This window comes from Podarcis vaucheri, assembly GCF_965113315.1.
Source record: "Podarcis vaucheri genome assembly, chromosome: 17".
Classification (NCBI taxonomy): Eukaryota; Metazoa; Chordata; class Lepidosauria; order Squamata; family Lacertidae; genus Podarcis; species Podarcis vaucheri.
Window position 1 is genome coordinate 19,913,229 of NC_138755.1, and position 26,812 is coordinate 19,940,040.

Here is a 26,812-nt window from a genome sequence, read left to right on the forward strand (position 1 = left end):
CATCTACTTCCAGGTTAGCAGAGCTTGTAACCTGAAGCGTTCGCAAGGGGGATGGTATGTAACACGAATGTGATGAGTATAGGGGTTGCTCGTGCGTAAGTTGCCACCACTCCTGGTTAAGTTGGCTTGTTAAACCTTTCCTGTCTGGACAGCCCTTCACTTCGTGGCTGCCTCAGTCACTAGCAGAATCCGTCAGTGGGCGTTTCTTAAACCTTTTCCAGCATAAAAGCTGTTTGACGCCAAGTCTCCTCCTACTCTCCCTGCGTGGAAGTCTTCTGCGCAGGGAGGGTGTGGGTAGCGGAGGACCCGTGCTCTCCCCGCTGGTGTCCAGCGAAGAGTCCTGGAGCCCTCTCTCCGATTCCCCCATCTGCCCCCCTTTATCCCTGCTGTTGCGCTGATTTCCTTCCCCAGCTGATGAGCTGCCTCTCTCCCTGCTGGGCCCTTCTCCAGCATCACTTGGGAGCCTTCCCTCCGCCTCTGGCTCAGATGTCAGTTCCCTGACAAAGAAGTTCCACCGTATGCTGTCCCTCTTGTCCATGCAAGGGGGATGCCTCTTCAAGCAATTTTGGGCGCACCTTTCCGTGTGCTTGGAAGGAAGTTGTGGCTTTTGGGGACACACAGAGAGAGGAACAGCCACTACCATTGCTCAAACAGAAGCTGCTGCTGCTTTTGCACACTAGAACTGTCAATGACTTCTGTAAATAATGCCGCTGCAAAGAAGGTGATAATAGAAGCATCTGCTGGAGCAAACAGCCTTCCATAAATGGAAGGACCCATTGGAATGAATGCACTTTTGTCACATTTATACAAGATGCATCCCTTATGAGTCAGAGGTTGTGTGTTCATTGGGAGTTGGGGCTACCACAGTTCTAAGAAACAGATATATTACACTAAACACAATCATGCTACAAGTCTTAAAGGGACACAAAGATGGGGTGGATCTGGAAGAATTCTTGTGTGTGATGTGCACAGTCAACTGGTTTTTAATCTTGACATTTGAGAAACCATTTGCTAACCACTACACTTGGCCTTTCTATTTTGATCTAGCCTGCCAGATTGTTTATTTCTTCAGAGGTCGCTCTGTGTGAAAGATCTGAGAGCAGCCTTGGAATCTGCATTTCTGCTACCGAGAGAGAAGAGGCATGCCATCATATCAAGAGTTGGTCCTTAGGTGGGCCTCCCTTCTCCCTTGAGGATCACCTCCTCTTTCTTCAGCGACATACTGAAGTGTTGGGCTGCCTTTGGGAATAGAATTACTAAGAACATTCCCAGTTCATTCATGCTTGCCAACAAAACACAAGCGGGGAGGGAGTTCCTTATGAACGCTGATAAACAAGCAATGGAGTTAACATTCTCTATGGCTGCCCACAATGTGCTTTGATGTTCTGTGTTTGTGAGACAGTAAGGATGGCTCTTGTAGGAGCAGGTGACCGCATGAGTCAATGTGCCTGCGGACAGCTGTCCAAACTCTACCAACAACCCTACAACTCATAGGGCAGCACAAGGAGGAGGGAGGTGCAGTGACATGCAAGATGGGTTGAAGGTCTGCTTGCTTTTCACTAGAGAAGATTTAATGCTACAGCAACAATCGCAGAAGAGGTAGATGAATAGTGAGGTGAAGCTAGGGATGAGTGCATCTGTCAGTTTCGGTTCCTATCGGTTTCTCATCTTTCAATCTTAAGCTCAGTTCTTAACATTTCCATATCAGTTCTTGGGTGTGAGGTTTTGTGTTCCCTTTGTGTATACATTACAGTACAGTCGTACCTTGGAAGTCAAATGGAATCCATTCTGGAAGTCCCAACTTCCAAAACGTTCAAAAACCAAAGCGCGGTTTCTGATTGGCTGCAGGAAGCTCCTGCAGCCAATCAGAAACCGCGGAAGCCCCATTGAACATTTGGCTTCCAAAAATAGTTCGCAAACCAGAACAGTCACTTACAGGTTTTCAATGTTTGGGAGCCAAAACGTTCAAGAACTAACCTGTCCAAACACCAAAGGATGACCGTAGAGTCTTGCCTACACATCTTATTGCCACAACTGTTCTGGATATAACTACTTTTCTACTTATTTATAAACTGCTTAATTGCCAATGTGGCTTCTAAGCCATTTATACGATTTCTATAGTTGTAGTATAGAGGAACATTTTAGTTCTGCTTAGTTGAGGGATGCCAAACAAATCCAGTGAATGATGACAGGCACATGTACATGAAACATTACATATTCATCGAGAGAACTTTATTAGTGGCTTAGCATGGAGGGCATTTTAAAAAAAAATTCTAACAGTCTGACTTCTTCATTAGGCAAATTACATAAGTAAAGAACAATGTGTTCATTGCTTTTAATTTCATTTCATATTTGCCATCTCACAAACTTTTGGTTAACTGGCAGGTGATTTCTGAGTACCTTTTGGTAGGATGAGCCACACTTCTCTGTTACTTTCACTTAGGATATCACTAAATATTCTATGTTTGTACATACTCTTTACCTTTTTGACATTGCTATATGTTGTTCTTAGAAATCTACATACTCTACCTCACAAACATGGTACTATCTTGAATGTGTTGCTCCAGAACATTAGAATGAGGGATCTATTTTAAGCAAAGGTCTCAAGCAAATGTTCTGTCCAATGTATGCAGATTCTCAGCACAGAAGGCCTGCAAATTTGTTACTGATGTAGCGAGCTACACCAATATCACAACGGTCCCAAATTCTTTTTTCCTTTTTTTTTAACCCTTAGCCTTTGCTATAGAGAGCTCTTTATATTTAATCTCCATCAAGAGATTACAGTAACAAAAGCAAAGGCTTAACTCTAAATCCATTTTTCTAAATAACAAATCTTGTTTGTAGGAACGGAATACTAACACATTTTCATTGTGATACTGATTTATGTTGCCTGTAAAACAAAAATCAAAACCAAACAAATTGGACTTTGAGTCAAGGAAATAGTTGGATGACAAGGAAAATTAGAGCTGAGGTGCAAAAGCACTCAGAATTTGCCACCTCTTTCTTAGGTAGCAAATGTGGGGTGACTTTTTTGTGTGTGTGGGCAGGGAGGGGTGACTGAATTGGTTCATCTGATTTCCGGCAAGAGTTGCCTACCATAGTAAGATTGCCTTTTCCTTCATCTTAAAATACACTGTCTGTGAGGGTGATGGTGGTGGTAAGTTCCATCTCTCTACCCACTGCCATTTGAAACTTAAACCTCAATGAACAGAATATGAGATCCAGTCCTGGCATGAGTGGAGAGAGGCCTTCTGTTGCCATTCTCACAGCCAGTGGATTTATAAATAAAGAAAAGACGGCGATATCCCCACTAGATTCTAGATAACCGAAACTAGATAAATCTGTCATCCCCCTCAATCCTGTCACAGGCTTTTTTAGGGCGAGTAGGAGGAAAACTGGCCACATACATCCCAGCCCTAAGCAATATGAAAAATCAAAAAGAAATATCTCCCACTCTGTGCAAAACAGCGAAGAAAATTCCTTCTTTTAAAAAAAGTTTTACTTTTCCCCAAAAGTAAAATCCCTTTAATTAGAAGACTTGACACTACAAATACACTTAAAAAACATACACATGGTCATGCTTCACTTTAGCCAATTTGAAGGTGGCTCTTTCAGAATTTTATAATCCACCATAAGATCTGGCCATGAGAAACTTCTTAAAACTTCCAGTATATGTCACGCAGATTGCTTAATTCTTTACTAAAGAATGGTAAATGTCTTGGGGGCAATATAGCCAGTCACCAAACAACTCTTAATTCCCACCGATTTCAGTGTGAGAATTAAGCACATCCATATCTGTAACAAGCCTGCTTCCAAACTCTAGTAAATCAAGGGAAAGACATTCATTTCCCAGCCGCTATATTGACAACTGTAGTAGTAAAACAGGTGTTTTTCATTGTTATTGGCAGTGTAAATAAAAATGACGGCTACAACAGGTTTCTGTCCTTGCCCTGAAAATGTCCATCACAAAGCATGCTGATGGGGATAATTATTAATGAAATGCATTTTAAAAACAACAACAACGAGGAAGCCTAAATTTCTAAATGAAAAGGCACTGAAGCAGTTATTAAGCTTAATTAATTGGAGATGCTTTCAGTTAGGGCCATCACAAAAATATCATCTGATGAAGGCTAGTTATGAGTAGCTTTAAAAATGGCTTTCCCAAACGTTTGTCAGCTTCCCAGTGTAAGTAGCTTGTTTTCTACTTTCACCATGCAGAAGATAAAAACAAAACAACAGTGAGGCTTCTAAAGACTGGGCAGTTTTTGTGGACTGGGCACTGGTGAATAAAGTACTATCGTCCATTAGTGATTAAAGTAGAGCTTAGTAAAATTGTTATTTTCCTTTGCTTCCAAGACCTCCAACAATGTTGTCAATTGTTTTATAACTAGTAATCCACCCAGCACTAAATTCTCATGTGTGGGTGTCTTCTTTTTGTTTCCTTAAAAAAAGAAAAACAAAAAAACCCCCTTTCAGTTTAATTTCAAACCACAGAGTGATCATTACTACACACTCCGGCCAAGATGGTGTGGTTGAGCGATGAGGCAGATCGGTCAGAGCCTTCTGTTGGGCCGTTGGCATTTTCGTTCCGCTGACAGCAAAGGATCTGTTTGAAGGTGGCACTCATTTCCTTGTCCCGGTAAGAGTAGATGATGGGGTTCATGGCAGAGTTGAATTCAGCAAGTAACAAGAAGAATTTTTCATATGCCAGGACATTGCACTGTGGGCAGCAAACATCGAGGAGCAGCAAGACTAATCCTGGAGTCCAGCAGATTATAAAAGCACCTGGAATGAAGAGGGAGAAATAATATATATGAATATCTCATGAGGAAGACGATGGGCTAAACTGAACACCTCAAGCATAGACAAAAGATTATTATATCTGATTAACTGCCTTTTTAAAGACACTGTGCTGAAAGTGTGTTGCTCTACAAATGGCCAACTTACAGGATCTGTACCAGCCACAAAGGGTGTCAAGCAAGGATGCATTTTAGCTCCAGCACTCTTTCACCTATACATAAGCGACATGGTCCAGTGTCTAACATCTCCAGAATTCCATGCCCCTAAACTGGCCTCAGAACCAATCTCTGTACTATTATATGCTGATGACGCAGTTCTCTTATCTCAAACAAAAATAGGCCTAAAAAGATTGATAAGAGAATTCTCAGTGTATTGCCAGAGAGAACACCTGGTCGTAAACTATCAGAAAACCAAAGTTATGGTTCTCTCAAGAAAATATAGGCCCCAGAGTTGGCATATGGACAATCAGCCAAATGAATAGGTCAAAGTTTTCAAATATTTGGGCCTTATCTTCCAGTCCACGGGGTCATGGGGAGCACACCTTTTCTGCATATACTGTGATGCTTTACTGTTGCTATGGCCATTGGCTAATGCGAATAAAGTTTTATCTGTCTGTCTATCTATCTATCTATCTATCTATCTATCTATCTATCTATCTATCATCTATCTATCTATCTATCTATCTATCTATCTATCTATCCATCCATCCATCCATCCATCCACATATTCTGAACACATTCACCACGTTTTAAATATTATGCCTTTCCTCCAAGGCACTCAATGCCACACATGGTATTCAGTTATGTTCATTACTTTCAACAGGTCTACTTTGAGTGAAGACCAGTTAATCCTCAGCTTTTAGGCTAGGCTGAGATATTGATTAGCACAGAGTGCTTCAGGACTAAGCAGGGATTTTAATCTAAGTCTGTGGTAAGAATCCAGTATCTTGGTGCTGCCCAGGTATTTTTAGAAGCAAAAAATAATAAAAAATACTACGATTTTTAAATGGACAGTGTAATTTATAAGTTTGGACCTGTCATGCCAAAAATTGGCTGAAGCTACACCAAAGTCATCTTTGGGTCTGCCATTTTGATTCAAAATGGTGGCCAGCATCCCAAAGTTGTCGAAGACCTCCCCCCGCCCCCATTGGGAACTCTCATGCCTCAAGAAGCGGCTAAACCTACAGAGAACAGACAGACAAACCATATTCCAAAATACGTGTTGTAAACCTCCTTGTGACCATTTTTGGTGAAAGATAGTATAGAAATCTTTTGAGTAAACAAACAAGCCTCAAAGTAGGAATGAACCCATTTCATATGCCTTTCAGGGAAAGTTTGCAAGACACATTCAGTGGAACATGGGATTTGATGGAATGGGGGAGAAGCAGGGATAGTCATATCGGTCTATTTCTGATCCGCGTCAGTTTTGTACAGGTTGGTTCACTTCCGTCCTGTTTCCTCATAAATACAGTGGTACCTCGGGTTAAGTACTTAATTCGTTCCGGAGGTCCGTACTTAACCTGAAACTGTTCTTAACCTGAAGCACCACTTTAGCTAATGGGGCCTCCTGCTGCTGCTGCACCGCCGGAGCACGATTTCTGTTCTCAACCTGAAGCAAAGTTCTTAACCTGAAGCACTATTTCTGGGTTAGCAGAGTATGTAACTGAAGCCTATGTAACCTGAAGTGTATGTAACCTGAGGTACCACTTATGTGAATTAAAAAGTAAAGCATGAAAAGTCACATTTAAATTTGCATTTTATCGCAAAATACATTTTACACATGTATTTTATCTCAACACACGCATTTCTAAAGGTATTTTATCCCAAAATACACCATTTAAAATACAAATGACATTTTGGTGTCCCGTCCCTCCCCCCCCCGCCAATAACTGCACCGCAAAATTTGGATAAGTGTGGAATCTAAAATATAGGAATGTTCCAACCTGTATATTCATTCAGCTTGCCCAAATATGCTGTGGTATGGTCCCCTAAACCTCAGGGTGTTTGCAGCCCCTATTATGCCAGATGGCAGTGTCTTCAACTCCTCTTGGCCCGTATAGCCTCAGCTCATCATAGGGCAGGATAGAAGACAGCCTCTCTCTTTCTGCTCCCTCCTACAAACCAATAGCCACACTCAAAATCTTCCTTACAGGTGTGTTTATGCCTGCTCCACTACACCTAAGCTTGCTTTCTCCAGCCTCGTCACATATGCAGACCAAACAAAATTCTCCTCTAGCCATAATAATGCCATTTTTCCTGAGTGCTGTGAGAAAAGTAACCCTGGTACTCTTGCATTAATCAGATTTTCCTTTTTACATGCTTTTGCAGAGGTGGCCATATGAAATGAATGATTCTATCAAGGACTGAGCTTCCAAGATTCTGAACAGATGGCCACTTACTATAAGTGAGCAAAAATCTAATTTATTATTTGACTTGGGAACATACCCCTTCAAAACAACTATGTGGATTTCTGCAGCACAGCTTCTCTACATCTATTAAAATACCTGCAATAAAGATAAGCAAGATTACCTATTGTCCCCACATTTTGGGGGTGGGAGGCGATTTAGCTATTCCTTGAAGGAAATTGCTGTATTGAACTGTTTAAGCAAGCCAGAGGTAACATAACAAGAAGGTTGTTGTTGGTGTATGCATAGGAATAGTTCAGTTGGCAGAGCACAAGACTCTTAATCTCAGGGCCATGGGTTTGAGCGCCACATTGGGAAAAAGATTCCTGCATTCCAGGGGCTTAGATTGCCCTCATGGTATATATTCCAACTCTAAAATTCAAATATGATTTCGAATATTTCAACACATGACTGAAAAGCAAGAGCTGCAACCATCTTGAAATGAAATCCATACGTAAATAAGGCATTTTGAAAGAATACAGCATGCTACCGACTCCTGGGCCAAAAATATGAAAAGGATCAAAATGGTTGTCTTGGTCCTCAGTGGATCACCTCTCAGCATGGAGATGCTGGAGAACAAGGCTCTACACTGCAGGTTAATTCCCACAGAAGCCTTAAAACAGAGGTATTCAAGCAGCTCAATTGCCAGGGGCCCAATGCCATGACAGATCCCATTGCTGACAGTCCATTGGCATACATAGCTGTCCTCTTCCCCAAAGGTAGGTTAGGCTGAGAGTGAATGACTGGCCCAAGCCCACCTAGTGAGCCTCATGGCTGAATGGCACTGGAACCATGGTCCTCCAGGTGTTATGGTGTCACGGTCCGGTTCATGGGTGATCAAAGTCCTGGCAGGGGACGTCAGGACCGGGGGCAAGATGGCAGCGTCGGAGCAGGAACGGGGTTCCAGAAGCCAGGAGTCAGAGGGTCAGGAAACAATGAGTCACGAAGTCAAGGGTCCGAGGATCAAGAAGCAAGGCAGGGAACATGTTGCTGTGGCAAAGAGCCGAAGGGAAAATGCTGACCTTATAACCCTTCCTGGCTCTTGCCACCAGGTGCTGTGAGTTACCAATCGGCCTCACCTGTGAGGCTGCGCCTTCCCTCTTCAGAACAAACTTAGGAAGGCCCCAGTCCTGCAAAGTCCTACTGGTCACAGGGCCTGGCTCCTGACATATGGTGACATTCCAACCACAACATCACATTGATCTGACGCTACTTAGAGTGTTGCTGCTGCCACAGCCAAGTAAATCCTCTAGGACCTACTGATAGATGAGGGGGCTTTCTCAAGAGCACAATGCCTAGGGACCACTCAAACCTGGAACTGGTCCCAGTTCCCAGAATAAGAACAGCTCCATGAACAGCAGCTCTGTAAACCAAACAGACTGAAAGACTGGTTTTCCATTGTTATGTTTCTTCCCCTGCAATGTGCAAATATATGGTATGGCATGACTCACTTTGCATGACACGACAGCTAGATTCAGCATGCCTGGCCACTGCTGTGGACAAACTAAGACCCAATTTAAATGTTGCACCAGGGATGCGAGAAAAACCCATGTGAGGTTCTATGCAAGTTGGTATCTCACTTAAATCAGGTTATATCACTCATGCTTGCAGCTTTACTATATTATGGATCGAGGATCTCTATAGGTGTTCAATACATGGTGACTGTGGTCTGGGTCAGTTGAAACATGAAGTAGCAGGTAGAATGCCATTAAGTGTCTTGTTTTCTTTTGGTTTGGTTTTACATTTCCAGTGTCATCTTTTAATCTCGGTCCCTGCTCCTGCCAACCTAGCAGTTTGAAAGCACGTCAAAGTGCCAGTAGATCAATAGGTACCGCTCCAGCGGGAAGGTAAACGGCGTTTCCGTGCACAGCTGTGGTTTGCTGGCCACATGACCCGGAAGCTGTACGCCGGCTTCCTCGACCAATAAAGCGAGATGAGACCCACAACCCCAGAGTTGTCTGCGACTGGACCTAGCGGTCAGGGGTCCCTTTACCTTTAAGCTTGTGCTCTAGATAGAACATATTGGAGGTTCTTTTGCTTACAATATGCAAAGGGTTCTCCAAGGATATGAAATCTGAAATCCAAAAGCTCAAAACTATCCCGTTTCAACTCTTGTACTAATTGCAATGGGACAATATTCTTATTTCAAATGACAGGGTAAGAGTCTGTTTGAAAAGGTATCCAACAAACAGCTGAAGTATCTCTCAAGCATGACACATTTTATTTTTCTTATGGGGTAGGATTATCTGGTGACGCAGGAATGTGCCTGCCCTTTCCAAATCACACACCACGGGGAGTCTACTATTCTAGGCTACTCCCAGTTCCAAAATATTTCATCCCTTATTCCTGAACATGAAAAGTAGATCAGCATTTTTCATGAACCAAAAAAGGATTATTATTTTTTTGTTTCGCTTGGAGAAGGAATCAATGAGGCAAAACTAGAAGGAATGAACAGATGGTGCCAAGGTAATGAAAATCTTAAAGGTGAGCATGGCAGAAGGGAAGTTATTTCAAGGCTTTGATAGAGAGAGAGAGAGAGAGAGAGAGAGAGAGAGAGAGGGGAAGCATTGGAAAGGGCTCAGTTACTCCTACATAATTTATACCTCCTGGCTCCTAGGCCTGTCTTATCCTTGTAATCCAAAGGAATCTTGTTTTTATCATCATTGCTTCCAGATTCCTAAACAAGGGATAATAAGGCATGGGAAGAATGTTTGCAAATCCAAAGTTGTGGACCAATTAGCTTCATCCATGGAGAGAAGCAATGAAGTCTAATGGGCATGGCTGAGTTGGGGTTGACGGGATCCCTATGTAGGCTTGAGAAGATGGATGGGATAACAATTGGATTGATACGTGTAAAATAAAATAGGTTACCTAATTCATTCACCACCTGCTCAAGACTGCCTGTCAAGTAGCTCTGGCCTACTGTGGGCTCGCCAGTTCTTTGAACATATGTTGCAGCAATTAAAAAGTACCTCTTTATACTCTGACTGCAGTTGGGCTGCGCCTAACCCACAGGTCAAGGCAAAGTTGTGTGAAACTGACCCTAATGACCAGTCACCCAGAGCGAGGGGGGAATATGCCTGAAGCTTTTCCACAAATCCAACTTGGGAGTTTCTTCTCCATGTTTCAAACTAACATTTATTTCCGTCACATGTTTTGGGACAGGAGTGATGCTCAAAAATACTTATCAGCATACTTAGCTTAAAAAAAGAAATTCGGAAAAGCCAGGAACATTGTATTAAAAGGAAGGTTTTTGCACAAAATAAGGTTCTGGGAATATCCCTCTGCTGTGCCACTGATTTCTGCACAAAACATATCACATTATATTCTAAGGTTCACAGTATAGCTTAGGCAACACCACTCACATCTGAGCTGAGCTAAGTAACAGGCTTCACACATATAGTGGTACCTTGATCCTCGAACTTAATCTGTTCCGGGAGTCCATTCAACTCCCGAAACCATTCGAAAACCAAGACACGGCTTCCGATTGGCTGCAGGAGCTTCCTGCACTCAATCGGAAGCAGTGTTGGACATTTGGGTTCTGAAAAATGTTCCCAAACTGGAACACTCACTTCTGGGTTTGTGGCATTTGGGAGCCTATTTGTTCGGGAGCCAAGCCTTTCAAGTACCAAGGTACCACTGTACATATAATGATTTTTATTTTTTAAAAGAACCCATTAACACAGTCTTCTTTTATGGAGCAAAAAGTCATAGTTCGTAGGGTGCCACGTAGAATGGAATTTATATTTCAGTATCAATTGGGGAAAACTGAAAGCACTTCAAATGCTAGGGCTGGATTTCTTAATGACGCAGGCAAAGTAAGTTTTCATTCTTCAGTTAACAAACTGAACTGCTTAGATAAACAGAGGAACTTTAAAGAGGACAGAAGTATTTGAGTTAGGACAGTCAGGGTTTTCAATGGTATCTAAAACCAGAAAGATAATGTGAAACTAATGTTATGAATGAGGCCCAGCTGTTGTCAAGACAATTTGAAGCATTTACCCACTACAAAAGTTATAATGCAGTCCCCATGGAATCCCATCCCTGCCAAAACTCTGACAGTAACAGGAAGTGTTTGTGTCTTTATCATCTTTTATCAGTTAAACAACTTCTCTGCTATGCTGCTTCAGTGCAAATGCTATTTAAAAAGTCCGAGATATGGCATTAAAGCATATGAGGCATTTGGCCAGTGTTGGTGCCTATAGATTATAACACGAGTTTTAATTTGATGCTCTATGAGCAGCCAACTGGGGTTAGAAGGGGACTATTCTGCTGTTTTCAATTTCTGCTGGCAATGTGACTATACTCCTGAAATACACCAGAATAGGAGATATAGTTAATGTAGAGCAATCTCAAGTTAAAGAACATCAGGAATAGTGGTGAGCTGGAAAGAGAGGGTTGAGTTTCACAAAAAAATTCTCCCTTCCTCAGCTATTTTTGTGTGAAAGTGTTAATGGGGTTTACTAAAGCAACTGGGCTGCCCCTCTTTGTCTTCCTCTGTTGCACTGCATTGGCAGTTTCTTTGGTTTCATCAGTGATGGGCCAATACATTTGGGCAAATAACTAAGGCATCTCAACTTTGCCCTGTTGAGAAGGCAACCAGGCAGACACATTGCCATGTCCCTGCACCATTCTGATGATGATCATTACATTTATATCCCACGTTTCTCCAAGCAACTCAGTGTGGTGTACATAGGCTCACAATAACCATTTAAGTACGTCAGGAGAGAAATTCAATTTAGTTTGCATTTAAAGGTGAATCCAGCTACCTTGCACTTTCTGAAGCAATACATGAACTGAAACACAGGTCTTAGTATAACCACTACACACCACATGCGGTGGCGCTCTGGTCTAAACCACTGAGTGGCTTGCCGATCAGAAGGTCGGCGGGTTCAATCCCGGTGATGGGGTGAGCTCCTGCTGCTCTGTCCCAGCTCCTGCCAACCTAGCAGTTCAAAAGCACGCCAGTGCAAGTAGATAAATAGGTACCACTGTGGCGGGAAGGTAACTGACATTTCCATGTGCTCTGTTTTCCGTCACAGTGTTCCGTTGTCCGTTGTGCCAGAAGCGGTTTAGTCCTGCTGGCCACATGACCCGGAAAACTGTCTGTGGGCAAACGCCGTCTCCCTCGGCCTGAAACAAGATGAGCGCCGCAACCCCAGTTGCGTAATGAGGGAAACGGCACCAGGCGGCACAGAGGGAAATCACAATAACGGGAAACAGCCATAGAAAAAGAATATTGGGCTTTTTTTGGGGGGGGGGGGTGGAATAAGACTGCAATCCTACATGCACTTACTATTTAAAGAAGTGTGACTTAATTCCAGGTGGGTATGTATAGAGTTGAACTACATGTCTTATTAAACTCAGTAAGGCTCATCTCTGAATAGGTTCCTTTAAGGTTGTCTCAGTTCTGGCCTTGTGGTAGGGAAAATGGCGGATGTCAGGATAAGCTGGAAGTTCTAAGGTTTTAGTTTGCCACACAACACAATAGACCCTAGCTGTTACTCCTAGGCATGTGTTTTTGTGTAACTCAATGTACTTCTTGCTCTATAAGCTCCTCCAGTATAATGGAAGTTTGGTTGCTTCCAGATGGGTGCTTATTGTTTGATCGGTGCTCCTCATGCATGGAAATTCCCCACAGCTTCCATATGTTGGCATCAAACTGGTAGTCTGTATTTCCCCCTCACTTAATCCTGATAGACCCTTTCCACAGAAAATACAACCAGTTGTTTTAAAAGGGAACCTGTTGCCAAAAACCCATTTACAACATCTGTACGGTCCTTCTACAGCACGCATCCCCAAACTCGGCCCTCCAGATGTTTTGGGACTACAACTCCCATCATCCCTAGCTAACAGGACCAGTGGTCAGTGATGATGGGAATTGTAGTCCCAATACATCTGGAGGGCTGAATTTGGGGATGCCTGCTCTACAGTATTAAGCTGCAAGCACCCTTGGTGCTGGCAAACCATACATTTGGATACTCTTGCTAATTCATTAAAAATGTTGAGGCATAAGGGATCTTGCGTGAGTGCAAGCAGTTGCACTGAATGATCTTCCAGCTTTCTGAGATACTACTACCTGAAAAATGTGGTTGTTGAAAAACGAGCATGAGGAAATTAGTGCAGCACTTTCTGTCTTTGGCACGAGCCAAAGTACTGCCACTCATTAGGCATCAGCCAAAATAAAGGCAGGCCAATTAAAGGATGCAGATTACAGGCCTGGGAGCAGAAGGAATTCAGGGAGCCATTCATCGCTTCTGAGCTACAGTGTTGAACTGGGTCCATTAATTTACTGATAGCTGAATCAAACAATGCTCAGCGGTTCCACATTTCTAAGCACTGTTTTGGAAAGCACCGCATCCCTGTAAAAACACAACATCTAAAAGGGTTGCCATCTAAAGCTGCTCCTTAATGCACTGATGGAGCTGACATTTTCCCACAGCAAACAACAATGGTCTAAAAGGGGCATGCTATTTTCAGAAAAATGGCAGGCAACCCTCTTTTTAAAACCATTCCCCAGATGAAAACATGTAACTTAGGCAAGCTGAATAGCTTAACCATCTTTCAGGGTTTAATCCAAATACATTCAAAACATTACAAAACATTTGCCAATTTTGCTTTAAGGACAACAGATACACCAGCTCTGTGAATGCAAAGATATTTTGAAATCGGGGCCACTGCTGGAAGAATCCCCGTGGCAATGAAGCAGCAACACAACCATGTTATTGCAAGATCTATGGCTCGCCACAAGAGGTCACCTGAAGCACAAAGTGAAAGTCAGAAATAATTGGCTCAAAGGCACTATTCACTTTTGACTTCTCAAGTGTGTGATAAATATATCTAAGAGCTTTGCCATTTCTCTAGTTTATCCATCACAGGGCAGGGGGGCTACTTTTAAAACCGTTAAGTTATATATTTGCTACTATTTTTAAAAAATCCATCTTAAAGTTCAGCAATATATTATTATTATTATTATTATTATTATTATTATTATTATTATTATTATTATTATTAGGAACTTGACCCGAGGGCAAAATTCAAACCTGGGAACTTGACCCGAGGGCAAAATTCAAAAGCAAGTCTCTTTGAGTAATCTCCATGCTCCTGATAGGGATGCCCTTGTTTTCATTTGCACCAGTGAACTTCTGGGTAGATTTGAATCCAAGCGACAAACCCCAAACTATAAGGCAGCCTGCGCACTGGAACAAATTAAAACCACCTTTCTTGCTTTTAAAAATATAGGCCTGCCAACATTTCCCTGTGTTGTTGAAGTATCGTATTTTACTAATGCTTTCATGTCATATTGACATTCAACCCAAAGCACATATTGGTCTATATTTAGAGCCAGCTCTTTCTGAGCTTTTATATAAGGACTCAGTACTGTACCACAAAGTTTGGACTCCAACTCTCATCAGGCCCCCAGCCAGCATGACCAGTGGTCAAGGATGCTGGGAGCCGCAGCCCATAAGCACTTGGAAACATTCCCCACTCCTGCCATATAAGAACAGTGTTAGCAGTCGGCCAAGGATGCGACTCAAGAGCTAAGGTACAAAGGGGCAGTCCTGTGCATGTTTAATTGCAAGTAAGGGACGCTGGTGGCGCTGTGGGTTAAACCACAGAGCCTAGGACTTGCCTATCAGAAGGTCAGCGGTTCGAATCCCCGTGACGGGGTGAGCTCCCGTTGCTCGGTCCCTGCTCCTGCCAACCTAGTTCTAATTAATATTTTCTGCAAGGAGGAGGAATATATCAGAAAAGAATAATATCTCTTTTAAGAATGTTTGGGTTCAGTGGTGACCCTGCAGTAGTTTTCCTTATTTGAAAGCCTTTATTCAGTCTCTGTTCTAGAAACAGTCCATTTTACAACTCATTTTACAACTCATTTTTTGATATTTTGATATATATTTTTAAAGAGGGGTTTAAGTGGGTCAAGCACAGCCTGTAAGCCCCAACGCACTCCTTAGCATTCCAGAGTTACTATGGAAGTTTTCCACTAAAGAGAGGGGATTTTAAATGTAAGAGCAGCCATGCCATGTGGAAAAGCAATGGAGGCTCCTAATGCTTGGTTGAGCTGAAATAACAAGCACTGTTGATGAAAAACCCAGCTAAAAGGAAATTAAATAGTTCTTCTCTATTCAGCAGCCATCCACTCAAGAATACCTTTTTTCCAGCTTCAGGCTTTGCCTAACTCAGTAAAATCTTCTGGAGCTGTGCTATATCTCAGGGATGGTGGTTAATTAAATAATAATAGTACTACTATTAATAATAATAATAGGCAGATGAGTGCAAAAAGAATTCACCCTACCGGGGGGGGGGGGTAGTGCACAGAGGCCAAAAAATACAGCCACCAAGGAATCTTGCTGCAGCTTACACATCTGTTTCTATCATTAGAATTGTAGCTGCTACTCATAGAACAATAATTTTTATGTCCTTATGGGTTTGCCTGCAATTTAGATGGCAAATATAATAAGAAACACTGAAACAATAACATGAGGTCATGAATTAACTGTTCAAGGGCTGACTCAAGATTTGCTAAGACTTTAGAATGTTGCTTTAGCACACTCTCAGTTGCTTGGCACGGATGATACCCGTGAAAATAGTATGCAGATGTATGTTAATGATGTGTACCTAAGCTTACAATTCTGCCACACCCTCTTTATTTTTGATATGGCTCTTCTGCCTAGAATTCCCACAATGGAACTGAGGAGTTTTCCCACACCATTAGTTATAGACTCTGGTCCAGACTTCTATCATTGCTACACTTCTGTACTGCACCTATGACATTTTCTGAAAGCTCTTAATTTTATTTGGGAGGAAATACACTTCTTTCTGGACCATAAAGAAGGCTGATCGCTGAAGAATTGATGCTTTTGAATTATGGTGCTGGAGGAGACTCTTGAGGGTCCCATGGACTGCAAGAAGATCAAACCTATCCATGCTTAAGGAAGTCAGCCCTGAGTGCTCACTGGAAGGACAGATCCTGAAGCTGAGGCTCCGATACTTTGGCCACCTCATGAGAAGAGAAGACTCCCTGGAAAAGACCCTGATGCTGGGAAAGATGGAGGGCACAAGGAGAAGGGGACAACAGAGGACGAGATGGTTGGATAGTGTTCTCGAAGCTACCAGCATGAGTTTGACCAAACTGTGGGAGGCAGTGGAAGACAGAAGTGTCTGGCATGTTCTGGTCCATGGGGTCACGAAGAGTCGGACACCACTAAACAACAACAACAACAACAACACTTCTTTCCCTGATGCATCCTCACCTGTTGTAAACCTTGTGTCAACTGCTCCATGGGAAAGTACCATAGGCTCTCTATTGCTGGAGGAACCTCATTTCAGAAGAGCATGAGATGTCAACTGTCCATGGTTCCTTGGACAATTTTGAATGACAGATCATGTGAGAATGAGCTGGTGTGGATATCCGAAGATTATTAGATCTTCTTGGCCCTTTAGTTTTGTTTCGTTTCACAGCTTGTCACCACATCTTTCTCTTTTTTTATGAGTAGCAATGCCACAGAGCCTTCGTTACCTCTGAAAGACAGCTGCTTTCCTGTGGTTCCATTAACACACAGTATTATCTTTATTTTTTAAAACCAACAAAGCATCACACTGCCAGATAACACAGAATGCTCATGTCATGACCTAACCTTCCCTCACTCCATATTCACTTTAGCAATATACCACCTTTTTAAAATTTAAAGTAAATAAGAGTTGAAGGCGGAGAGGAAAACATAAGCAGGAACTCGATCAGTTCTGACATATTCACTGTTAAGTTGTGGGTGAACTTATCAGACGACACAGCAATTCTTCAAACAGCTCTTCTTTATTCAAAGGCCAGAACTGAACTGAACTGAGGAGCTCTTTCTAAAACTATCCAATCACTGAACGTCACTTTCGATCCTTCATTTGCATGCAAACTATCCAATCACTGAACGTCACTTTCGATCCTTCATTTGCATAACTATCTACAGTATCCCCCTGCTGGCCCAGGGTGAGAACTTCAGTACATAACATTCACAATTCGTAAGTGGGGTGCCACAGGGATCTATCCTGGGCCCGTTGTTGTCCAACGTCTTTGAAAATGACTTGGATCAAGAAATTGAGGGGGTGCTCATCGAATTTACAGATGACACCAAACTGAGAGGGTTGGCTAATGCCGCAGATGACAGAATCGGAATTCATGATGGCCTTAACTGATTGGGGAACTGGACCAAAAGGAACAAAATGGATTTCAATATGGACAAATGTAAGGTTCTACACTTAGGCAGGAATAACCAGCTGCAGAAACAGAAGATGGGAGGACACCTGGCTTGCCAGGGGTACATGTAAGAAGGATCTAGGGGTCTTGATAGACCACAAGCTTAACGTGAGTCAATGGAGTGTTGTAGCAGCAAAAAAGGCTAATGCTATTCCAGGAGGACCTTTGTGAAAGTAAGAGCTGCTTGACACTGGAACAGATTCCCTCAGAAAGTGGTGGACTCTTTCACTGGAGGTTTCAGGCAGATGTTGGATCTGCCATGGATGCTTTAGTTGAGATTCCTGCATTGCAGGGGGCTGGACTAGATAAGCCTCAGGATCCCTTCCAACTTCACAATTCTACAATTCTATGGCCATTGCCATTAGTAATCAGGAAGGGTTGACAAAACAGGAACAGACATCAAAACTTAAAGCTGCTGTAGTGCTTTCCACTCAGTTGCAGCAGCACCTCTTGAAATTCTTCCCTTTTATATATATATATAGAGTGAGAGAGAGCGCTCAATTCACTGAACAGGTTTCCATGACCTCATATAGATACTTTACTGAAAATAACTACCTTCCACTTATGTCACTAATCCTCACTGAAGCTATGAAAATGTAGCATTTCCTTGAGCTGTACAGCAAACAGATAGTAAGGCCTGCATGGTGAAATGTCAGCTTCAATCTGCTATGACAGCAAAGAGTTCTTGATTGCGGGGGGAGGTTGGAAGTGGGAAATGGTCAAAACTCCAGCATGCCTTGTTAAACTCTTTCCTATTGGAATCACCCTTAGCTGATGTGTCACACTGCTGGAATTACTGGGTCATCAAAAACAAAGCTTTCTTTTTGTGGAGGAACGCAATAATGAAGGTGTACCGGCACCATATTCAACACCTTAACTTGTAGCTTGTCAGGAATAAAAGTGCTTGTACTATACTTTTGGGTATAGTACAGTAATTTTCTATAGCTTTGCATTGAATTAATTATTATTGTAAATCTCCTGTAAAGGTAAAGGTACCCCTGAACATCAGGTCTAGTCGCGGACGACTCTGGGGTTCTGGCGCTCATCTTGCTCTATAGGCCGAGGAAGCTGGCGTATGTCCGCAGACAGTTTCCGGGTCATGTGACCAGCATGACTAAGCTGCTTATGGTGAACTAGAGCAGCGCACGGAAATGCTGTTTACCTTCCCGCCACAGCGGTACCTATTTATCTACTTGCATTTTGACGTGCTTTCGAACTCCTAGGTGGGCAGGAGCTGGGACTGAACAACAGGAGCTCACCCTGTCACTGGGATTCTAAGCATTGACCTTCTGATCGGCAAGCCCAAGGGTCTGTTGTTTAGATCAAAGTGCCACCCGCGTCCCTTTACCTTCTTTTAATTGTTTTTTCCTTTACAAATATCAACATTAGCACTCATCACATTTTAAAATGGGCAATTTTTATAATATTTCTCCTAGTAACAACAGATATGGATTAACTGGATCTTGTACTTCATTGTTCCAACAAATGATAACCAAACTCTTTTTCCCCCCTACAATAAAGAACTGTAAATAGACACGAAAGAAGGCTCTGTGTGTCTGTGGGAAGCAACGTGACAGCTTTGACCGCTGTGTTCACTCTGCTAGCCGTGACCAGAGGAAGCAAGAACGCGCAGCTGAAGGAAGCGTGCCGGGCTGTTGTAAAAAGCTAAGTTGGGTCGTAAACCCATTAGCCGGTCACGGTTGATAAAAAACATTCACAATATTGTCATTCATTTTGCCTTCTTTTTCTCTAATTGTGCCTGTCAGCTTGATCACATATAGACAATTTCCCATACCTTAGAAATCCAAGTGTCTATAGATGGTGGTTTAGGTTTCCCCCCATGTTTTGACAAATTAGCATTCTAGCTGACATTAATAAATAAGACCACCTTTTCTAAATCTTCCTCAGATGTAGTAGCTCTAAGATAACCAAACAAAATCCCGATCCCATAACCAATGATATTTCTTATTTCTTGTAAAACAGCTTGCCAAAAGGTCTTAATTATACGACATTCCCATAACACATGATCTGTACTGGACGCTTTACATCTCCAACAATGATTTGTCCAAGTTGGATAAATTCTATTCAGTCTGGCTGGTATTAAATCCCACTGAGTGATTGTTTTACTAAGAAAAATCCTGAAGATTCCTACAGAAGGTAAATCATGGAATATTTTTCCATATCCATTTTTCTACTGGTATTATTCTTAGAATGTCTGCCTTCCATTTTGCCTGGTAATGGTTACTAAGCATTTCTGATTCTGCAATGATTGTGCAAATTTGTTCTAAAGTTCCTGGCAACTGATTTACATTTGTAATTAACAGTTCAAAAATTGTGTAATTTATTACTAACCTGTATCTTTTTTTTAAGTTATTTAACATATGCTTTACTTGTAAATACTGGAGAAAACCAGCTGTTCTATTTGGTGGCATTTTGACTAATTAATCTTTCATTGAGGTTCTTTGCTTGACCAGCCTACTTTGCTTTCAGTTTCCCAAGTGATTTCAAACTAAACTATTAGGTGAATTATTGTTAACAACAATGATGATCAGGCAGCAATGAAAACAGGTAATATAAAATATAGGAGGAGACTAGGATACATGCTTTTTAACAGAACATGTGGATATAAAACGAAGCTATTGTGCAAAGGAAAAAACCATCCTCCTTTCTCTTTCTCTCACTCACTCACACACTTCAAAGTACTTGGAATACCCACTCTAACAGACATTCTTTAACTGCAGCTGTGCAAACAATGATCTGCTCCATTGGCCATTCAAAAACCCTTACAAAACCCAGTTATCTTCCAAAATCTCTAGGAACACCAACGCTGCTGTGTCAGAGGTCCTCTTGGGAGCCAAATTCAATAAGGTGAATCTTTTATGAAAGACAGTGGCCCCTATCTAAGCCAATGTGCACATATATATATATATGTCTGTACAAAATTTATTCATGCGGTGCATTATTGCAATTGACTCAGTATTCATCTCATAATTTAAGTCGCTGTGTACAATTATTTATGGTGCGAAGCGTGTAGACAGAGACTCCCTCTCCCTTTCTTGCAGTACTGAACCTCAGATCGTCCACTGGAGCTGAAGAGTGATGAGATTCAAGACAGACAAAAGGCAGCGTGTAGCGAAACTACAGAATTCAGTACCACAGGATGTGGTGGTGACTTGCTCATGCAAAGTAAAGCAGGAGAAGGCTATCAATGGTTAGTAGGATTAGAGGCAGCTTGCCTCAGTTACAAGCTGTTGGGAGACAACAATATGAGTGATGGCTATTGCCGATATGCCTTACTTTGACCTTGTGTGGGGGAGGGGAGGTGTGGCCATCACCTGCCCCTCCATGCTTAAGGGTATTCCATTAAAGGAATCTGGGGGTGTTGATCTAGTCTGAAGCCCTGCTGGGGGAGCTAAGGCCTTGACACGACCCCGATGGGAACACCAGAGCCGCCGCACCACCAGAGCCCGATTTCTGTTCTTATCCTGAAGCAAAGTTCTTAACCTGAAGCACTATTTCTGGGTTAGTGGAGTCTGTAACCTGAAGCGTATGTAACCCGAGGTACCACTGTAAAGTTTGCCCAAAAACATAAACCTAATATGCGTGTCCTTGTGTGAGTTATTTCCAATGGGGGGGGGCTGCGGGGTCTCGACACGCAACAATATGAGTGATGGCTATTGCCGATATGCCTTGCTTTTGGGTTCTCCATGGGTAGCTGGTTAGCTACTGTGGGAAAGAGAATGCTGGACTAGTGATAATACAGCTTTCATTTTATGTTCATTGCTCCCACTGCATAACGGGGCATTTATTAAATGGCCTAGTTTTCACATAACATTAAGCCATGGTTGTTTAACAAACCACAGGCTAGCCTCCAGATGATCAAACAAACCATAGTCTGTCTCTTCAAAGCTTGATCTGCCTTCTAGCTGCTCTCACACCTTATAGTTTTGCGAACCTCTGGGGTGTGGTGGTCAAACTATGGTTAAAGAAATGTGGATGGGTTTGATCAAGCATAATGCCAAGCCATACTTAAAACAAACCACAGTTTGTAAGGCAACAAGAAGCTATGGCTTCAGATCATGGTTTATTGGCAGTAGACAAACCAAAGGTAGATAGCTGTGTTGGTCTGTCGTAATAAATAACAATGATGAAAGATTTTTTAAAAAATTATTGAAAGATGTTCCAGTAGCACCTTAAAGACCAACTATTAAACTTTCTAGGTATGAGCTTTCTTGTGTATACACACTTCTTCAGATACTCTGAACCAGAGGTCACTATAACCTTATAACTGTTGATGACTGTTAATGATGGCAGCTGGTTCCACAGGGAAGGGCAAGGGATTTTTAAAGGGATAGATGATCAAAATTAGCTTTAGCATGTATAATGGGACATGAATCCAATCTCTCTATTCAGACCAGGTCTCTCCATAGTTTTTAGTTTGGTAATGATTTATAATTCAGCAACTCTTTCAAGTGTATTTCTAAAATTATTTTGCCATAAGACAGCTACTTTAAGATCTTGTATAGAATGTTCTGGGAGAAAGTGTTCTCCTATTGGTTTTTCTGTTTTATGATTCCTGATGTCCATTTATTCTTTGGCGTAAGGTCTGTCCTGTTTGTCCAATATAGAGAGCTGAAGGGCACTGTTGGTATTTTGATAGCATATATAATGTTGGAAGATGAACAATTAAATAGGCCTGAGATGGTATGTTTGATGTTACTGGGGCCAATAATGATGTTGTCCGGGTGTATGTGGCTGCAAAGTTGGCATCTAGATTTATTACAAAGTTAAGTATGTGGGAAGTGAAAGCTGGACCATAAAGAAGGCTGATCACTGAAGAATTGATACTTTTGAATTATGGTGCTGGAGGAGAGGAGAGTCCAATGGACCGCTAGAAGATCAAACCTATCCATTCTGAAGGAAAGCAGCCCTGAGCGCTCACTGGAAGGACAGATCCTGAAGCTGAGGCTCCAATACTTTGGCCACCTCATGAGAAGAGAAGACTCCCTGGAAAAGTCCCTGATGTTGGGAAAGATGGAGGGTACAAGGAGAAGGGGACAACAGAGGACGAGATGGTTGGACAGTGTTCTCGCAGCTACCAGCATGAGTTTGACAGGAGTGCCTGGCATGCTCTGGTCCATGGAGTCATGAAGAGTTGGACACGACTAAATGACTAAGCAACAACAAGCATGTGGGCATGGTTGGCACATAATGCTAAGCCAGTTTAATAAGCCATGGTTTAGTACTATGTGCAAACCAGGTGAAAATATTAGTAATAGGGGTGCCTCAGAAAATGCCCTCCCAATGACAACTGTTCCAACACCCATGTACAGCATTACAAAGTTTTTGTACTGTGTGATGTGGCCAGTCCACTGCAAATTCCCTCCATGCCCCGTTAGTGGCATGAGACAGAGATGTGTTTAAGTGGCTCCTGGGCTGCCTAGCTAATGTACTGAGTGCATTTTTATTTGTCTTGGAAATTCCATAAAACTAAAAAAATAAATAAATTCTTTTAACACCTGAATCCTGGACAAATTTACTCAGAGGGCCTTGGATCCAGGAAAGGATGCCTAGTATTTCAGTCTGCTTGAAGCACAAGTATACTGCACCAACAATGTTCCCGTAAGCTCTGTTTTCTAAAGCACATTTCAAATTTAAAACTTTTCTGCTAGGCTTTGAATCAGTGCCTGACCAAGGTCCATTTTCATGCCTATGTATGCTATATAAATCAATTTCTATGTAAGCCCCAGAGCAAAGAGGCACGCTATGGAGAAGGAGTTTTATGTTCTCCATTACTTTAGCTATTTCAAAAGCAGCCTTGTTAAAAAGAGAAAAGAGCTCAAACTATGAAATCATTTCCTTCTGTTTAAAATATTTTATTCCGAGGGGGGGAAACACAAAAAGAGCATGAAGGGGGGGGGCATCTCTTCTGTTTTGACTTTGCCCCAAGATTAAACATTTCAGCAATTCTGTGGGATGATGCAGTGTGCCAGCTCCCGACTGCTCCAGCCAGAGGTTCAAGTCATCTTAGTCATAAGTCAAAACAATGAACCCTCTTGTGAAACTCGATTGGATCCCACATCACTCATGCTACCAGGAGCAGATTTCCCCCCATCTGGAGAAGGGAAACCATCCTATTGGAGCAAAGCAAGGCTGTAAAAGAGATGGCAGGCACAATGTTAGGCATTTACTGGGCAGATAAACAAGATTCTCTTGTTTGGCCCTTCTATGAGTACAGAGGGGATGGATGAAAACACTTTTCTGTTCATTGGAAAGATCCGTGCCCCCACCCCTCAACTATACTAAAAAGGGAATTACTTCAGAGAGAAAGAAAGAGAAGTTGCCTGTATACAATGTGGGTTTAAATGGATTCACAGGCTCTTCAAAAACGAAAGCACTTAACCTCTGATCTTAAACTCATTGCACAAAAGCACATCTCCATGACATGAGTGCAGCTTCCTTTTTGAAGAGCCACCATATTCTATACAGGGACGCGGGTGACACTGTGGGTTAAACCACAGAGCCTAGGACTTGTCAGCGGTTTGAATCCCTGCGGCGGGGTGAGCTCCCGTTGCTCGGTCCCTGCTCCTGCCAACCTAGCAGTTTGAAAAGCATGTCAAATTGCAAGTAGATAAGTAGGTACCGCTCCAGTGGGAAGGTAAACGGTGTTTCCGTGCGCTGCTCTGGTTCACCAGAAGCGGCTTAGTCATGCTGGCCACATGACCCAGAAGCTGTACACCAGCTCCCTCGGCCAATAAAGTGAGATAAGTGCTGCAACCCCAGAGTCGGCCATGACTGGACCTAATGGTCAGGGGTACCTTTACCTTTACCTTATATTCTATATATGCAAGTGAAGATCCTATTTCTATTGTTGTTAGGACGCCTCCTCTTTCAATATCCAAAAACTATTGCGATGGCTGAATGACTTGCAGCATCTCCCGATTACGTTCCTAGCTGTGTGAAGGGAGAACTCGCACACTTCTTCATTCTGTCACATGCAGGCCATGACTCTAAGGCATTCTTTGCCATACATTCATGCAACAGACATTAAAATGCCATTTATCCAGTAATCGGATTAGGTGTATACCTAATTCTCCCAATATAAAAAGAGTTAAGGCAGCTCAAACTTTGTTTAAAAGCTAGCTGCAGGGACTTTTCCTTTAAAAGAACACAAATATTTATTTTCCCCCTTTCCTCCTTCACATCAAGAGCCTTCATTTTGTCTCGGATAACAGATGCAACAACTAGGTCTAGGGCAATGGAGAAGCCGAAGTACTACTCTCTCTCTCCACACAGTATTGTATACAAGGTTTACTGATGCATAAAGCCAAAAGTTTATTTGGAAAAATCCATGCAACATGTGGATAAACATTCAGTAATCTTTTCCACACGCATGTCTGAGAGCATATATTAGACCTATTTAGCTTTTCCAAGACTAGGAAATACAGTCTTGGCAGAGTCAGATTGCTAACATTGCCATTCATGCTGTACAGAAAGAAATGCCTGAGGTAGAATGCAGAATTTTCCACTCATTTGCTCTTTCAGTGATGGCAGCTCTTTAAAAATGAGGGATAATTGGCAGCTTGACCTTCTACTCGGGAACTCCATTAAAACATTTCAGTTTGGAAGAACCCAAGTGCTTGATAAGTTATGGAAGTCTAAATCTGAAAGTCCAAACAGAAAGTATTATGCTCCCACTTCTCTGAAGCCTACTAAACTGGTGATGAACACCATACAGCCATGCTTCTGACACTAAAAAATAATGTATACTTGGGGCACTATTCAAATTTGTTAATTGTCTGAACAAAAACTACAGCTTTGGGTTGACAGGCAGATATTGGGTAGCCAGTACAATGTGGTGCTTAGAGTCCAGTTTCAGACTAGGACTGAGGAAGCCTAGTTAAAATTCCCACACAGCCATAAAACTCACAGGGCTAGTCATAGTCTCTCAGTCTAACCCATGGGTAGGTAAACTAAGGCCCGGGGGCAGGATTTGGCCCAATCACCTTCTAAATCCGGCCCACGGATGGTCCGGGAATCAGCGTGTTTTTACATGAGTAGAATGTGTCCTTTTATTTAAAATGCATCTCTGGGTTATTTGTGGGGCATAGGAATTAGTTCATTCCCCCCACACAAAAATATAGTCCAGCCCCCTATAAGGTCTGAGGGGCAGTGAACCGGCCCCCTGCTGAAGAAGTTTGCTGACCCCTGGTCTAATCTATCTCACAGGACTGTGAGGATAAAATGGGAAAACCACATACAGACCTTGAGTTCATTGGAAGAAAGGTAAAGAATATAAACCTAATAATAAACAGTGCTATACAGTGGTACCTCGGGTTAAGTACTTAATTCGTTCCGGAGGTCTATACTTAACCTGAAGCACCACTTTAGCTAATGGGGCCTCCTGCTGCCGCTGTGCCGCCGGAGCACGATTTCTGTTCTTATCCTGAAGCAAAGTTCTGAAGCACTATTTCTGGGTTAGCGGAGTGTGTAACCTGAAGCGTATGTAACCTGAAGCATATGTAACCCGAGGTACCACTGTATTCAGATATGATGTGACAGATCTCAGTAGCTATTTATTCTCAATGTGTTCAGAACTCTGTAGAAGTGTTTACAAGTTTTTAATTATAAAATTGCTTAAGCTTTCGTAGAATTCTAAAAAGATGGTCTCAGGAAACCATCAAACACATTTCTTTCTTCTCCTTATTAAAGAAAACTACTGTATTGGCCTGAATATAAGCCACACTTTCCCCCCAAATTCCAACAGTGAAAAGTTAAAAAGCGGCTTATATTCATGACCTTACGCCACCTGCAAAGCGACATGGCTCCCCCTCCCCAGAGAGCAGCCTGGGACAGTGGGGCAATGGCACACAGTCCGCCCACCGCTCCCAAGCTTCCCCTAAGCCGTTGGAAAGAAGGAGGAAAGAAGCAGCCCTGGTATTGTCTTTTTTCTCTCCCCCCCCCCCTTCAATTTAAAAGGTGCGAGTTATTTGCGGGTACGGCTTATATTTGGGCCAATACGGTAATGTTTTTATTTTATATATTGAAAAGTAATTATCACCCCTGAAAAACCAGGCAACCTCTTCTTGTAAGCCATCAAAACAACATTTGCACTTGGCATCCCCTGGTGTTTGTGTAAAAGGTAAAGGGACCCCTGACCGTTAGGTCCAGTCGTGACCGACTCTGGGGTTGCGGCGCTCATCTCGCTTTATTGGCTGAGGGAGCTTCCGGGTCATGTGGCCAGCAGGACTAAGCCGCTTCTGGCGAACCAGAGCAGTGCACGGAAGCGCCGTTTACCTTCCTGCCAGAGTGGTACCTATTTATCTACTTGCACTTTGAGGTGCTTTCGAACT

General features: G+C 42.5%; 1 protein-coding gene across 1 annotated transcript in view; it reads right to left on the minus strand.

Moving 5' to 3' along the window:
- Window positions 1-2,210: 2,210 nt before the first annotated feature.
- Window positions 2,211-26,812, minus strand: part of LPAR1 (lysophosphatidic acid receptor 1) — a 57,197-nt gene continuing 32,595 nt past the window's right edge. The window contains exon 4 of the mRNA XM_082205096.1: window positions 2,211-4,785. Coding sequence (XP_082061222.1) covers window positions 4,484-4,785 — 302 coding nt within the window. The 3' untranslated portion in view covers window positions 2,211-4,483. The remainder of the gene's footprint in view (window positions 4,786-26,812) is intronic.